Source organism: Oryx dammah, unplaced genomic scaffold (genome assembly GCF_014754425.2).
Source record: "Oryx dammah isolate SB20612 unplaced genomic scaffold, SCBI_Odam_1.1 HiC_scaffold_9, whole genome shotgun sequence".
Lineage (NCBI taxonomy): Eukaryota > Metazoa > Chordata > Mammalia > Artiodactyla > Bovidae > Oryx > Oryx dammah.
In genome coordinates, this window is record NW_024070193.1 from 50,635,371 (window position 1) to 50,649,131 (window position 13,761).

The 13,761-nt window shown below is 40.5% G+C and overlaps 1 protein-coding gene across 31 annotated transcripts in view; it reads right to left on the bottom strand.

Moving 5' to 3' along the window:
* ARPP21 (cAMP regulated phosphoprotein 21) overlaps positions 1-13,761 on the bottom strand; it is a 162,403-nt gene that overhangs the window by 109,727 nt on the left and 38,915 nt on the right. For 25 of the 31 annotated variants that reach the window (XR_005722041.1, XR_005722040.1, XM_040246279.1 and 22 more), the window contains exons 2-5: positions 6,484-6,657; positions 4,568-4,734; positions 3,069-3,110; positions 2,205-2,294 (exon numbers count right to left, since the gene is read on the bottom strand). Coding sequence is in view for 29 of the 31 variants with exons in the window: in XM_040246279.1 (XP_040102213.1) it covers positions 2,205-2,294; positions 3,069-3,110; positions 4,568-4,696 (261 nt within the window). In the remaining 2 variants the exon portion in view is untranslated. Of the gene's footprint in view, positions 1-177; positions 2,007-2,204; positions 2,295-3,068; positions 3,111-4,567; positions 4,735-6,483; positions 6,658-6,747; positions 8,100-13,761 lie in introns of those variants that run through there. The other 6 variants (XM_040246284.1, XM_040246283.1, XM_040246260.1 and 3 more) reach the window with 6 other exon arrangements.

Here is a 13,761-nt window from a genome sequence, read left to right on the forward strand (position 1 = left end):
TCGGTAAGTTTAAATCTAAAATCAAAGAGGCTTGGAAATATGAATGCAACAGCAGAGGCTAAAGGACGTTATCACAAAAATGTACAAACTCCTGCCATGTGTTGACAAACACTATACTCAGAAAAACACCTGCCTTTTCTACACGTTATGGTGTTGAAAAAACACACGAAAGTGCTATAGAGTTGGTAAAAAACAATCTGTTCTTTTTTAATATTTTTATTGATATGCTCAATAATAAAATACAAGTGTTAAATACATCAGTACAGGATAACTTTATCTCCAACAACAGGAAAAGAATGATTCAAGTTGCAGCAATACACTGATAGGTAAAGAGGATAACATTAGAAAAGAAACACTTCCTTTCACTTAAGGACAGACTGAACCATCCGCTATGGGTCTGAGATCAAGTAATACAGGTAGCAAGAGGTTTTTCCCACACAGGAAAATGAAGGCAGTTTTCCAAATACTGTGAATACACACACATTGGGGGAACCATACAATCCGTATACCGTACACTTCGGCCAGTGTTGTCAGGGATTCAGTTCCCACATGATGTGAAGTGCCGGTGGTACCTAATGAAAGCATTGTATACAAGCTCAAAGGTCTGCTTTTTCATTCTCTAAAAGAGCAGCAGGGCTACTTGCTTATATGTGTGTGGGGGGGCGGGGGGTGGCGGGCGGGCCCTGCTCCCACCACCTCAGCCAGTCCCCAGGAAGGCTTGCAAGTTCTAATTCCTACACAGCTAGTCTCAGTTACTCAGCATGGGGCCAGCAGGAGCAAAGTACCATTTGCCTCTTACTTCTCTGCTCCAAATGCAAGGAGTAACCTAGGCTTAGGTCCAGGGTGGGTACAATGATACAGATGATCACTTGAAAAAAAAAAATCTCCTCCCAGAACCTCATCAAATAGGATGAAAAAAATCAGATGAAATCTATAAAGGCTGTGTTCTTCTGCCTGGCATTCGGAGCAGAGGACCACTGGGGCATTATCATTCTGCAGAATTAATATGTATTGTGTGCATTACATCACAAGCCATCCATCCACATTTAATGAGATAAGCTGTGATATTCGCCTCATTCCCCCTTTTGAATCTCCATACAAAAAAGAAGCACAAATAAAATGCTGAACAAAAGCCACATGTTTCTCAGAGCCCAAGGAAAATAAAACTTGTATGAAACATAGTGATGGCTACTGAAAGCTAGCCTGCCCTTGGCGTACGACATGGGTGGCAGGTTAAGGAAATGAGGCTAGGGGAAAAAAAATACTCTAAGGATGATATCTACGAGGAATTTATTTTTGGTCCTTTGAAAGAAAGTGCTCTCAACGCTCTCTGTATCCAAGAGGAAAATTTTGAGAATTTTAATTAAATTATAAAGAGAAAAGCAAAACACAGCCCCCCCAAATAATGCTAACTTAATCAATTTTTCCTCCTCTGAGTTCAAATAAATCATTTTACTTTTGTCCTGACTGCTCTCAGCCTCTGATAAAACAAGGAAAAATTTTAACAGCAAGACCATTTTTCTAAAAGCATATATGATGCCTGAAAGGCAAACAAAAATAAATACCATGTGAAGAGTTTTGTTGGAAGTTGAATTTTTAGAGCTGAATAGCCTTGCTGTAAGGAGCAAAAATTAGGTGTAAGGATGTGCAGCAAAGTGTTAATAATATTAACTTAAATTCACATTCATCTCAGATTTATTTCTGGACCATTTTTCCAGTAGTGAGAAATCTCCACCAAAGGCCCTAAAAGTATGTCTCCAAAGCTCCATGCACCTAATTCACTATTTCTGAAACTTCATAAGAGCCAAAATTTGTGTTTTTATAGGCAAGTGCATTTTGGGGAGGTAAGACTCTCCACTAAGGGAGGAGACGTGGTACTTAGGACTGTATTTGGTTCAGTCTGATCAAGAGAGAGCCTTTGAGGAATAGCAGCACGGCCGTGCTTACATTTTAAGTTTTAATCTAAAATCTTTTGAATTCCTTTCCATGTGCAGTGTTCAGAGGGTCTGGAAAAAAAACAAATGTAATACTTTGAGACTGTTCAACTAATTTAGGGTGTCTCAGAAATGGGGGAGGAAGCTGGACTGTGTCCTTCTTCAACTAGTTTGTGCTTCCCCCCAAGACACTGTTTAATGCCAAATAAATGTTCATGCACACGAAAGTAGATCCCGTTCATCCATGACCCATAAAGACAGGGCGGATACCTGGTCCTGAAGACTTTCCCCTCCTGGTCTGGCCGAGGACTCTTCACAGACAGCAAGGCTGCGAGTCAGTTTACCTTTTCCTGCTCCTGACTGGGGAGGCGAAAGAAATGGGAAGGAAGGGAAAATAAAGGAAAAAAAAACAACCAGGAAATAAACTCAGTCTGTCAAACCATCTCCACCTTCTCTGGACATTCCCAAATCAAAAATTTTAAAAGCCAGCTTCAAATCCATAGCTCAGGGCTGTCTACACTGGTTCCAAGTGTTGGACCCCTGTGTCAATGGGGACAAAGCGTCTACTTTGGCTCAAAGCATCGGATCTGTGTTGATGGCAATGCAGGTGGAGGAGAGGGTGGAAGAATAAATTTAAAGAAAACTCTTAGCAAACTGCCCATCGCACTGGGAATGTACAAAGAATGTACAAGCAAGGAGGAGAAGACAACACAGATAAATTTCTACTAAAACTGGGTTTGAAAGTGATCTGACTGAGAAAATATGTTAAAAGTTGAAGACTGTATCCTAAACATCAGAACCTGTTTACTTCAAGGCAGAAACTAATCAGACATACAAAAAAATTTGCCCCAAATTTGATTTAAAATGAAAAAATGAGCAGCAATTCATTTGTAAAGCACTGTCAAATTTGCCAGGATCAAATATATATACACTGCAGCTATGTGAACCCTAAATATTCTAATTAAAAAGCACATAGAGCAAGAAAGAGCAGTGTCAACAGGACCACGTTAAACACAGGCAGCGCAGATGCAGCCAAGATCTACATACAGCCCTGTGTCTCCTTGGCAAATCCTCTAATCCTATGTGACATATGCAACCAGGATATCAGGTCAACACAGAATTCCAGAACCCTACCTTGGATTTTCTTCTCTCTTGGTTCTGAGCCGCCAGACGCCTCTGTATGTTAGAAACAAAATCAAACAAACCACCAACCAGGAGAGGGAAGTGGGGGGAGACAGAGAGAGAAAAAGATGTCACTAGAGTTGAAAAATCAATAACAACAGCAATTATAACCATTGGGGAGGACGCCTCCTGCCCTTGCTCCTCTAAAACTTTTGACCATTTAGCTTTTCTCCTTCCCTCCTCACAGAAGCTCATGTGTGCTTAGTAGCTCTGTTCTGTCTGACTCTTTGTGACCCTATGGACTGTAGCCTGCCAGGCTCCTCTGTTCACGCGATTCTGCAGGCAAGAATACTGGAGTGGGTTGCCGCTTCCTTCTCCAGGGGATCTTCCTGAACTGAGGATTGAACCTGTGTCTCTTACATCTCCTGCACTGGCAGGCAGGTTCTTTACTGTCTGAGCCACCAGGGAAGCCCCACAGAAGCTTGTTGGGGAGGGCAAAGGCTGGCCTTGAGGTCATTTGGCCATTATGCCATTATCTGCCTTTGCACATTTATGAAATAAAAACAGTTAACACTTTTGTAGTTTGGTTCAAAGAAAATCGATACAGGTTATTTGCAAGTCTAGTTTGTTTTCCTTCTACCAAATCTCCTTCTCTCATAAATCCTGACCATTTAAAACATATCACTTTTTGAGTACTCTCAATCACCCCCAAACTGCCCCCTGCCTCTTCCAGGCATTCTCTCTCTCTTCCTGGCTGGGAATTCTAAGCTTTTCCGCTAATAAGAATCGATGCTTAGCCTGCGCAAGAAGGTCAACCTGCCTGCCAGAGCTCATGTCTTAGATATTTCTTGGTCTATCATGAGCTGGCCCTTCCTCTTTTCATGGAATACAAATCTATTTTTAAAACTCAGCTAGTATAAAGCTGCCTCAGGAGAAGCTCTCCACAAACTCCTTGAGGTGGTCTGGAAATTAATATGGAGAAGCTGTGGGCAAATTCAGTCATTAAATATGTTCTTTGGCTATATATATATATATATATATATATATATATATATATATATATATACACACACTATTTCAAAGGGCATTTTGACCAGAATGTACTGTTTAGTCAGAAATAAAGGACTAATAAATGGGAAAAGAGAAGATTTGCTTTATGAATTTTCTATTCATTTTACTTGGGATTCCCAGGTGACTCAGGGATAAAGAATCTGCCTTCCAATGCAGGGGGGAGATGTAGGTTCAGTCTCTGGGTCAGGAAGATCCCCTGGAGGAGGAAATGGCAACCCACTCCAGTATTCTTGCCTGGAGGATCCCATGGACAGAGGAGCCTGGGGGCTCTGGTCAATGGGGTTGCACAGAGTTGGGCATGACAGAGCATATGTACACATGTTCATTTTACTAGTCAAACTCTTTACAAGCAAGAAGACAAACAAACCTTCAGAGTATCTTCAAAATGAAAGAAAGGGGTGCACAGAGTGGTATGACAAATGGGATTTCTCCAGGCTCACCTGTAATTCCAGTTTCTCCTCCTCGTCCAGACTTTCAGATTTAATCACACCATTCTCCGGAGTGGCCGTCTCCTGCTCAGGCCCACCTTCTTCCACTATGGTCTGACTCAGGTCTCCTGGCTCAGACATTCTCCCAGATGCAAATTAAAGTCACAAGGTTTGACACCCTATAAGGTGAAGACATCAGAAAATAAAGTCAGCGCAGGGTGAAGTCTTGACCATTACGGTTGAGATACTGGATTCTTCCCTTTGTTCTCAAAATCAAATGAGCAACTCCAGCCTCTCTGCCAATTGCACCCCAAAGAGAATAAAACAAGACCAAATCAAGGACCCCAGACAAACACCAAGAGGCAGATTTGGTCACTCAATCCCTTGACACACACATACACATGCTCCTATCAATACACCTTGCTGTCAGGGTGGATCAATACATCTTAAACTGAGACACCCAAGTCCCACACACCTCCCGGTTCCTATGCTCCACTCCAAAATGGAAGCAGAAGAAAAAGAGGGTATTTCCCCAACTCTTCCTCCGCTTCCGAGTTGGGAGGTGGTACCTTTCTGCTGCATCTCTAAGATGACTCACAAATGATTTGCAAGTTTCAACCATAGACATACCTTCCTGGGTCTAAGGGATTCAGTACACTCTACTGAGGGAGAAATCAACATAAGAGGTAGTAATTCAGAACACATACAGGATCCCAATCTGGCAATAAACCATCAGGGACTTCAGACTTCAAACTGACAGAGACATTATTAAAAGCAGAAGCTCTACCCTCAGCCCCTGCCAGTGGCTGGTGCTGTGGAGATCCTTCGGAAGTAACTCCAATGAAGTTATCACAATTGAACTCCGATGCTCCAGGCTCATAAGAGATGACTACACAGATGCTAGAAATGACTTTTCAAAGTATAAGCCTGTTATTAGTATTTTCGTTCCTCCCTACCTCTATAAAGCCCCTTCTGATGTGCTGTCAAATGAAGCTCATGAATAATTCAGCTTTTACTTCCTCCTCAGTTTTTTTCTTTTTAAGAAAGAAAAAGGGAAAAAAGGAAAGAAAGGAAAAAAGAGGAAAGAAAGAAGGAAATTTAAACAGGACAGAAAAAAAGAAAGGAAGGAAGGAAAAAGAAAAAATAAAAGACAGAAAGACCTTGTAGCCTAGAAAGTCACTTCTTTCACAAAAATTCCCAAGTAATGACTGCTCTGTTCCCAGTCATTGCAACGGTAATTATTAATGGACATATCAGTGTCTTGATATGTTTCTCTGGGAGTGTTTAATTACCGTTCACTAATTCAGTACTAATTCAGTAACTTTATTTCCAAGTGGACATAGGAAACATGAGAAAAATCTAATAACACAGTAATTCTGCTGCAAATATGCTAAGACCTACCATGACAGGACAGAGGGTATCTAATGATATTGTTAAAAAAACACAGGCTCACTGGGCAAAGGATTGTGGGAATGGAAAAGTTTTCATCAGGGATGATGGCTGGAGTTTGTGAGGGGCCAGTGAGCAAGGCTCAGAGGTTTGAGGAGGTTTGAGGATATTCCCTTCAGTGTATTCATATTTCAGTGACACGGGGGAGAGACGCAGTTAACCAAATAAAAAGTTCTGTTTCTCAAAGCAAACAGTTTGTTTCTCAATGTACTGAGTCGGGGGGAGGAGACAGGACTTCTGTTTCCCTAACTTTTTTTCCTGGAGCATTTCAATCAAAAACAGATGATGACCAGATTTTTAAAAAAAATGAAATGCACAAATTGAGCTCTAATTTTACAGACTCTGAGCCAGCTGAATCCCTTATACAGATGCTGTCTGTTTGGGTGGCCTTTCAGGAACTGTTCCAGGCAAACACGCACATTTACAGACGGAGGAAAACATTCAGACGAAGTGACAGCCATCCGATGGCAGCTCTTTACCTTTCCTGCAGGAGTCCGGCTGCCGGTCTTGGCAACTCACGAGCGGCTTCTGTCCTTCTTCGCTGGGAAAATCCACACGTGGGATCAGAGACAACGGGAGTCCCATGTCCCCATTAACAGTTCAAAACGCCCATCTCCATGTGACTTCCTTACACGGTCTGACACATCGTCCACCTGAAAAAAAGACGAGAAGTCAACAGTAACGGTAACGGCAATGATCATGGTAGGGGCAAAGGGCTAGACAAACAAGACTGGGTTCCTAACACTGATGACCGGCCTCCAGCAAACCACGTTCACGGCTTGATCCACTCCACCTGTCCCAAGCTGCCTGCTTCTTCTCTAATGAAGGCTCCAGCCGGCTGTTCAAGTCAGAGCGGCACCCACGCAACGAGCTAAAATTAACAATTGCATTATGCGCCGAAGATTACTCACTTCAATTTTAACCTTTTTTAGTGAAATCTCGCACTTTATATTAAAAAAAAAAAAAAAAAACAAGCTTGTGTGTTTGCCTCCACGACAATCCAGATCACCTATGAGCAAAAAAGTCTTGCCTCCTTTTTTTTAACCCCAGCCTTTGTCTTAATTATAGATCAATATAATCTCCAGAGTACTGTTTTGTTTTGTTTTTTGGTGACTCTTTTCTTTAGGAAAACTATCCTAAGAAAGCACATTGAACAATTTTTGACTTAATGAGGCATTAGCTGTAAAAGTGAAAAAAAATACAAAGAAAGGAAAAAGAAACTTTCATAATGGTATTGTTGAGAGCGCTCTTTTTTTTCCTCCCCTGACAGTTCAGGAAGAATTCCTAATATTCTCGTCGCTGGGTGAACACCATCCATCCATCCCCCGCCCTCCCCATGAGGACTGCCACCACCAGCTGTGTATTCTGTTTGACAGCGAAGCAATCCTGCCAGAGGGATTCAAGAGACTTGCAAACTTTTGAACCTGCTGAAAACAATCCTTGCTAGAACGTGCACTTTCCTTTTCTCGCAACTCCTCCAGGAGCAGCAGCGAAGACAGCCTGAATGCAAACAGAGACAGATTCCTAATAACATTTGCCCAACCGGAGCTGTATCTCTCTCCCAGCGCTGCAACTCTACCCTGGCGCACATCTGCTGAATACAGCAGCCTGCACACGTGTTCCGCCACAGACCCGACTTTGAAAACACTCAGTGCATCTCAGTTATTTACTCTGAAGTTTAGAAACCTCCCTGCCTCCCCCTCGCTCCCCCTCCCAAGCCGCCAGGAGCACAGCTGGCTCCTCATCAGGTTTTACTGCAGCTTGATGAACAGCCTATTGGGTTATGACTCCATTTGTTGTGGGAGAGGAAAACAACTGTTGAAAATTCAATCGTTTCTACAGTCAATCCTTTCCAGCTTGATTGACGTCTTTATTAAAATGGCTGTAAAAAGTGTTTCTTTTGTTGTTAAAAATTATATAACTATTTTTTAAAGGACATATTGGCAAAGGAAATAAGAAGTTAGGATCAAAATGCATTGGTCATCGACAGTAATTTAAATTTTTCAATTTTGACCAGTTTTGCATCACAAACACTTGATATTAAATAGAAGTCAACATGCCTTAAAATTAGGATCTATTTAAGCAACTGGCCACATATTTAATATGTCTTAAAACAGAGGCACCTGTGATAGATGGATTTACCAAATGGTTTCTGGCTTCTGTTTTCCTTTTGTCAAAGAGAATGAAGTTATCAATGATCACTGCAGCCTTCCCGTCTCCTTTTTCTGATGCTCCTATTTGCACAGTGGGGTTAATCCAGCCAGTGAAGTGCTCGTGCGGTTTTCAGATCTAAGCCTTAGATGCCTTATTCCAGCCCCAGTAGGTGGATGCAAGATATAATTCTTTCCATGAAGAAGGAACAAACTGAGATTCACGTAACCATCTCAGAGCGTGAACAGCCTGGATATATAGTGTGTGCGTAATTACCAGGACACGTTTGGAAATAGCACTGTGCTCTAAAGCCAGCGAGGTATTATTCTTGCATTCCTGAATCATAAAGTCATCATCCACCAAGATAAAAGGGAATATGGGCATATGGGAACGAGCAGAGAGGAACATATGGATCACAAATATTTTTGTAACTGATTAAAATTGTTCTCTTTGCTAAGATAGTGTTGCCAGGAAATCAACCCTAGTCCAGCTTTCCGTTCCCCTAACTAACCCGACTCTTCCTCTGTCATTTAATCTTCACTTGTTCCGATTTCTCCCATTTTACACAGAGAGGCAAAACCATGTCTAACAAATATATTTTATCCAACATTTGGTTAATGGATATTCTGGCCAAGTGTCAAGTGTTATGTGGTTGTGGGATGGGGGGAGAGAGAAAAATGGGAGACACTCAACAAATGCACAGAATAAAAGTTACTGCAGTTCTTTCAGTTACAAGATTTTAACCATAGATTAGGATGTGATATTGAGCAAAGGCAGGCAATGAACAAGCTATAGGAAATTGATCAATAACACTAGCAGCTATTTACAATGAGGACAATAATGACCATTTCATATTCTATTCATGCTGTTTCTTATTTTTTTGGCTGACTTTAGAGTCGGACACGACTGAAGTGACTTAGCAGCAGTAGCAGCAGAGTTGCAAATAGTAGCAGCTGGGTTTGTGGGGACGAGAAAGTGAGGGAGAGAGAAGTACGATGCAAAAGACCAAACATTCTTTCACCATCACCAACAAAATAGGTGTGTCCTAATCATTTGTCTATGTGTGTCTGCATGTTACATATATTAATCGCTGGGTTGTTGGGTGGAGAAATAAAGCTTGAGGTTTGATTCCTATTCTAGCAGTGATTTATTTCTCAGAGGATATCTAAAATGGGATATCAAATTCTATTTGCAAGCTGGGAGAGTCACTTATTAGTCACTTTTGTGACAATCCTTCTATTCAAAATCAGCAGAGGATGACTCATCCCAAATCACTATAGGTCCTTTATGATGAAACAACACAATCAAGATTTACTTATGTGAACAATTGAGATGGTTCTCGCTTCTACACTATTCCTTCTTTTTTTAGCTGGTCACAGTTCTGCAAATGTAAGCTGCTGGCGAACTGTGATATTAGTCATCTGTCAATTGGCTGCATAAGGTATTTAAACGCTGCAACCCCTTAGCAACCAAAGACACAGCCTAGTCTCAAAGCAGTTATTCTGTTAAAGTTTTATAAAAAATAGTTTGAAGGTTTAAGATTAAGTTTAAAGACTTAAAAAGAGAGAAAAGTAATTGAAAGGTAATCCTTTTAGAAATGAGAGCCACCATGGCATCATGGCATGAACAGAAGGTACAGATTAATACCTTCAGTGAGGTTGAACATTTCCCCAGGTAACAGAAAGATGTCAATAAGAAAATTTCACATAAGTTTACTTTCCCAAAGAAAATGTTCTCCTTCAACATACGTGTGTAAGAAACACTCAACCAGGAGTTCTATCCTTTCATTAAACTCTTTTTGGTCAACTCCATGCACAAGCATTCTGTAAGATTCTTGAACCACCCATGCAAATGCCAAAATAACCAGACAACTGTTTTGGAGGAAGAACCTAGGAGGAGATTTAAGAAGAGGAATTTTCATACTAGGGGTTTAAGGGTAGAATTATTTTACATGAATATTCTTATTTCAACTTGGATAGCTAGGCAGTTTATAAATATACTGTAACTCATGTGAAGAACAGTGCTTTTTCTTTCTTATTACAGCAAACTGGACATAAACATAACCTTCATCAATATTTATCAGGCTTCCAATAATGGAAATAACTGATGTCAAAGCTTTGGACATAAGAACAGTACCACGAAAATCATAAGTGCCTTTAAAAATAAGAGGGGTCAGATCTCAATAAAAGCATTCCAAGGGGGAAAAAAAAACAACGTTTCAATTCTTCGCTTTCCTAAAAAGTGTTCATGGAATCTCTACCATGTGCAAGGATGTGCTAATACAATCTCAAAAGGAAAAATCTTTTTTTTAAAAGAATATAATAAAAGTTAAATAATTCTAATGGATCCACATGAAAAAATTTAAACAGTTTTATCTTCATCATCCTCTTTTTGATTAGTCATCAACTGGAAGATAAAGATGTCTTCTGTTTTTATAATTCTTAAATGTTTTCTCAGTGTATTTCAAAAGAAAAAAGGCATATACTTGGGAGAAGGAAATAATGTACTGAGTCCCATAATAAATATTTGGATATCTCCACAGAGTGGACTAGTTGATAAAAGCAATAAAGCAAAATGTAGCAGAGACTGACATAAGATTCTACATTTGGGTTCAAAAAAATAGTTGCATAATTTTGAATTTTTAGGTTAGACAAGAGAAGACTTAGGGAGGACAAAATAGCTATTTTCTTATGCTGTTTTAAAACATTCAGAGGACAAGGAATTGGTCTTTCTTGGTATTGCTTCAAAAGTTAGCACTAGGGAAAAAAAAACAACAACACCACAGAAAACAACCTACCTTTTTAAACACAGAACTACCATATGACCCAGTCATTCAACTCCTAGACAGATATCCACCCCCGCCCCCCCCAAAAAAACAAACCAGAAAGCTAGGACTAGAACACCAATGTTATTATTCACAATGGCCGAAAGGTATCCATCAATGGATGAATGGATAAACTCAATGTGGTATACGGACAGTGAAATATTATTCTGTCTTAAAAAGGAATGAAATTGACACGTTACAATATGGATGGACTTTGAAAATATTATTCTTAGTAAAATGAGTCAGACACGGAAAACAAATGTGTTGTGATTCTGCTTACACAAGGTACCTAGAGTAGGCAAATTCATGGAGACAGAAAATAAGAGCAGAGACTACCAGGAGCTGGAGGTAAGGAAGGAAGGGGTTACTATTTAATTGGTACAGAGCTTTTGTTGGGGATGATGGAAAAGTTGTGAGTATAGATGTGATGGTTTCACTGTTTAATGCCACTGAATTGTACACTTAGGAGCAGCTAAAATGATAAAATATTATGTATATGTCACCAGGAAAGAACTTAAAAAACTCTTTTCTTCTAGAATATGATTTAAAAGGAAAAAAATCAATATACATACAAACTAGGGGAAAAAAAGGCAGAAACTGACAGTATAACAGAGGAAGTGACCTTCTACGGGGCACTGATAACAGTGATACATGTAAAGACAAGTGTGGTGGATGTAACCTGCCTTGGTTTGTGCCAGTTCAAATAGGTACCCAATAAATGGGACCATCCTCCTCCTCCTCATGGTCATCTTAGCAATCTCGTCTTCGGCAAGACAAGCTTTGTTATTTAACCATCCAATGTGGACGCTGCACGGATAAAAGGTTAGGATGTGATGATGTTCAGACTCTTCCACTGCATCTCTACTAGAATCAAGGTGTGTTTGGCTAACGTGTCTTCATCCACAAAAGGCAACAGAAACTACTTCTAACTGCAAGACAACCCCGGGTGCATCTTACTGCAATACAGACATCCACTGTCAATCATCTGGATGAGAGGGCTGGCGGGAGCCGCTCTCTCACATCACTCACTCAGTATTTTGCATGCTTTTTTAAAAATTGCAGATAAAGAGAGTTTTCTGACCAAAATAAATAGCACAGAGCACAAGGCCAGTGGCCCTGCTGCCACATTAGACTGAGAAAGCATTGAGGGTCACTTCAGTTTGAGCGACCCCTGGGACCACTCCCAGGATTTTAAAATAGTCTCAATCTTTCATAAGCCATGCAGGGTAATCACCACCTTATGTTTCCTGCTGCAATCTGTTAACTGTCTAGCCATGACTTATCTATACACAAGGTGGTGTCACCAACCTCCAGTCATGTGCAAACTCAAAGAAAACGTTCAAGTACTCAGAGAACCACAGCCTTGCCAAGAACCTTGAAATCAGCCAGTCTAGCTGATCCTAAATCTAGTGTCTTGGAGAAGATCCATAACCAGTTAGTGGCAGAGCTGGGTCAAAAACACTGTCAATTAGACTGAGGATCAGAGCTCTTCTTAAAACCACATGTTCCTATAGTGACTGGGGCTTTATTAGAAATATAGACAAGGTGCATCTAATCTGTTCCATTAATTTCCTGGGTATTTCAAGAGATACCCACACATTTCTTCCCCTGAACCACTATCTTCTTCCACTAGCCAGTGTATCTTCATATACTGCCGAGAGCCTGCATGAATAGTCTGCCTGATAATGGCACGTGTCTTTCTTGACTTTATCCCTAATATTTTATGGACACACGGACCTCTAGACATCATGCTTAGTCTTGTTCTTTGAAACCCGCAAAAGCCTATAAGCCATAGTCATCAGAATGACCTCAAGTTATAGGCTAACCATCTGCCCAATTTCCTCCTTCACTTCTGCAGCTCATGGTACCTTCTTTCTAGAGGCCATACAGGAATCATATGCCTGCAAGATTCCCAGATAAAGTGTACTCACATTTTTAAAAATGTGGAATAATGTATTTGAATCTACTGGGACCAGAACATGTTTAATATTTAGAAATTAATGTCTTCCTAATCTTTAAGCAAAGAACCAGAATCTTAGACTTGGGAAGTAGTTTTTTCTTTCGAGTGTAACTAAAGCAAATTTTCTGGGAACATAAGTAACATTGCTGGGATCTTATAGCTAACAATACCATGTAACTCAGGTTTCTTAATAGATCTTCCAGGAATTCTACCACATTACACACTTACCCTAAATATTTCCCTCAATATCACTGCCCCATAATCTCCTGGGACAAACAAAACTATTTTAGGGAAGGGAGGGGGATGATCAATTGAAATGATACTTTTCCTTGAACGTTATTAATCTCACAGATGTTAGAACTTCTATATTCTCAATGTAGTTCAATAAAGTATTTTAAAATGTCCTCTTTCAGTGGATCTGGCTGCCAAGGACATAAAATCCATTATTTATGTCCATTTATGTATACTGGTGGTGAAGTGGTACAGAATTCGCCTGCGGATGTAAGAGATGCAGGTTTGATCCCTGGGTGGGGAAGAGCCCCTGGAGAAGGATCTCCAATACTGGCGTGGCAACCCACTTCAGGATTCTTGTCTGGAGAATTCCATGGACAGAGGAGCCTGGTGGGCTGCACTCCTCAGGGTTGCAAACAGTTGGATGCAGCTAAGCACACACACGTGTGTGCTTATACTGGAGACACCTTGTAATGGGACAGGGATATATCACGAAATGCATACTTTCAACTGTGGCTTAAAGAATTCAAAGTTATACAAATTCATCATGAAGAGGAAAAGCCCTTTACAAAAAGGGTAGGGATAAATAGT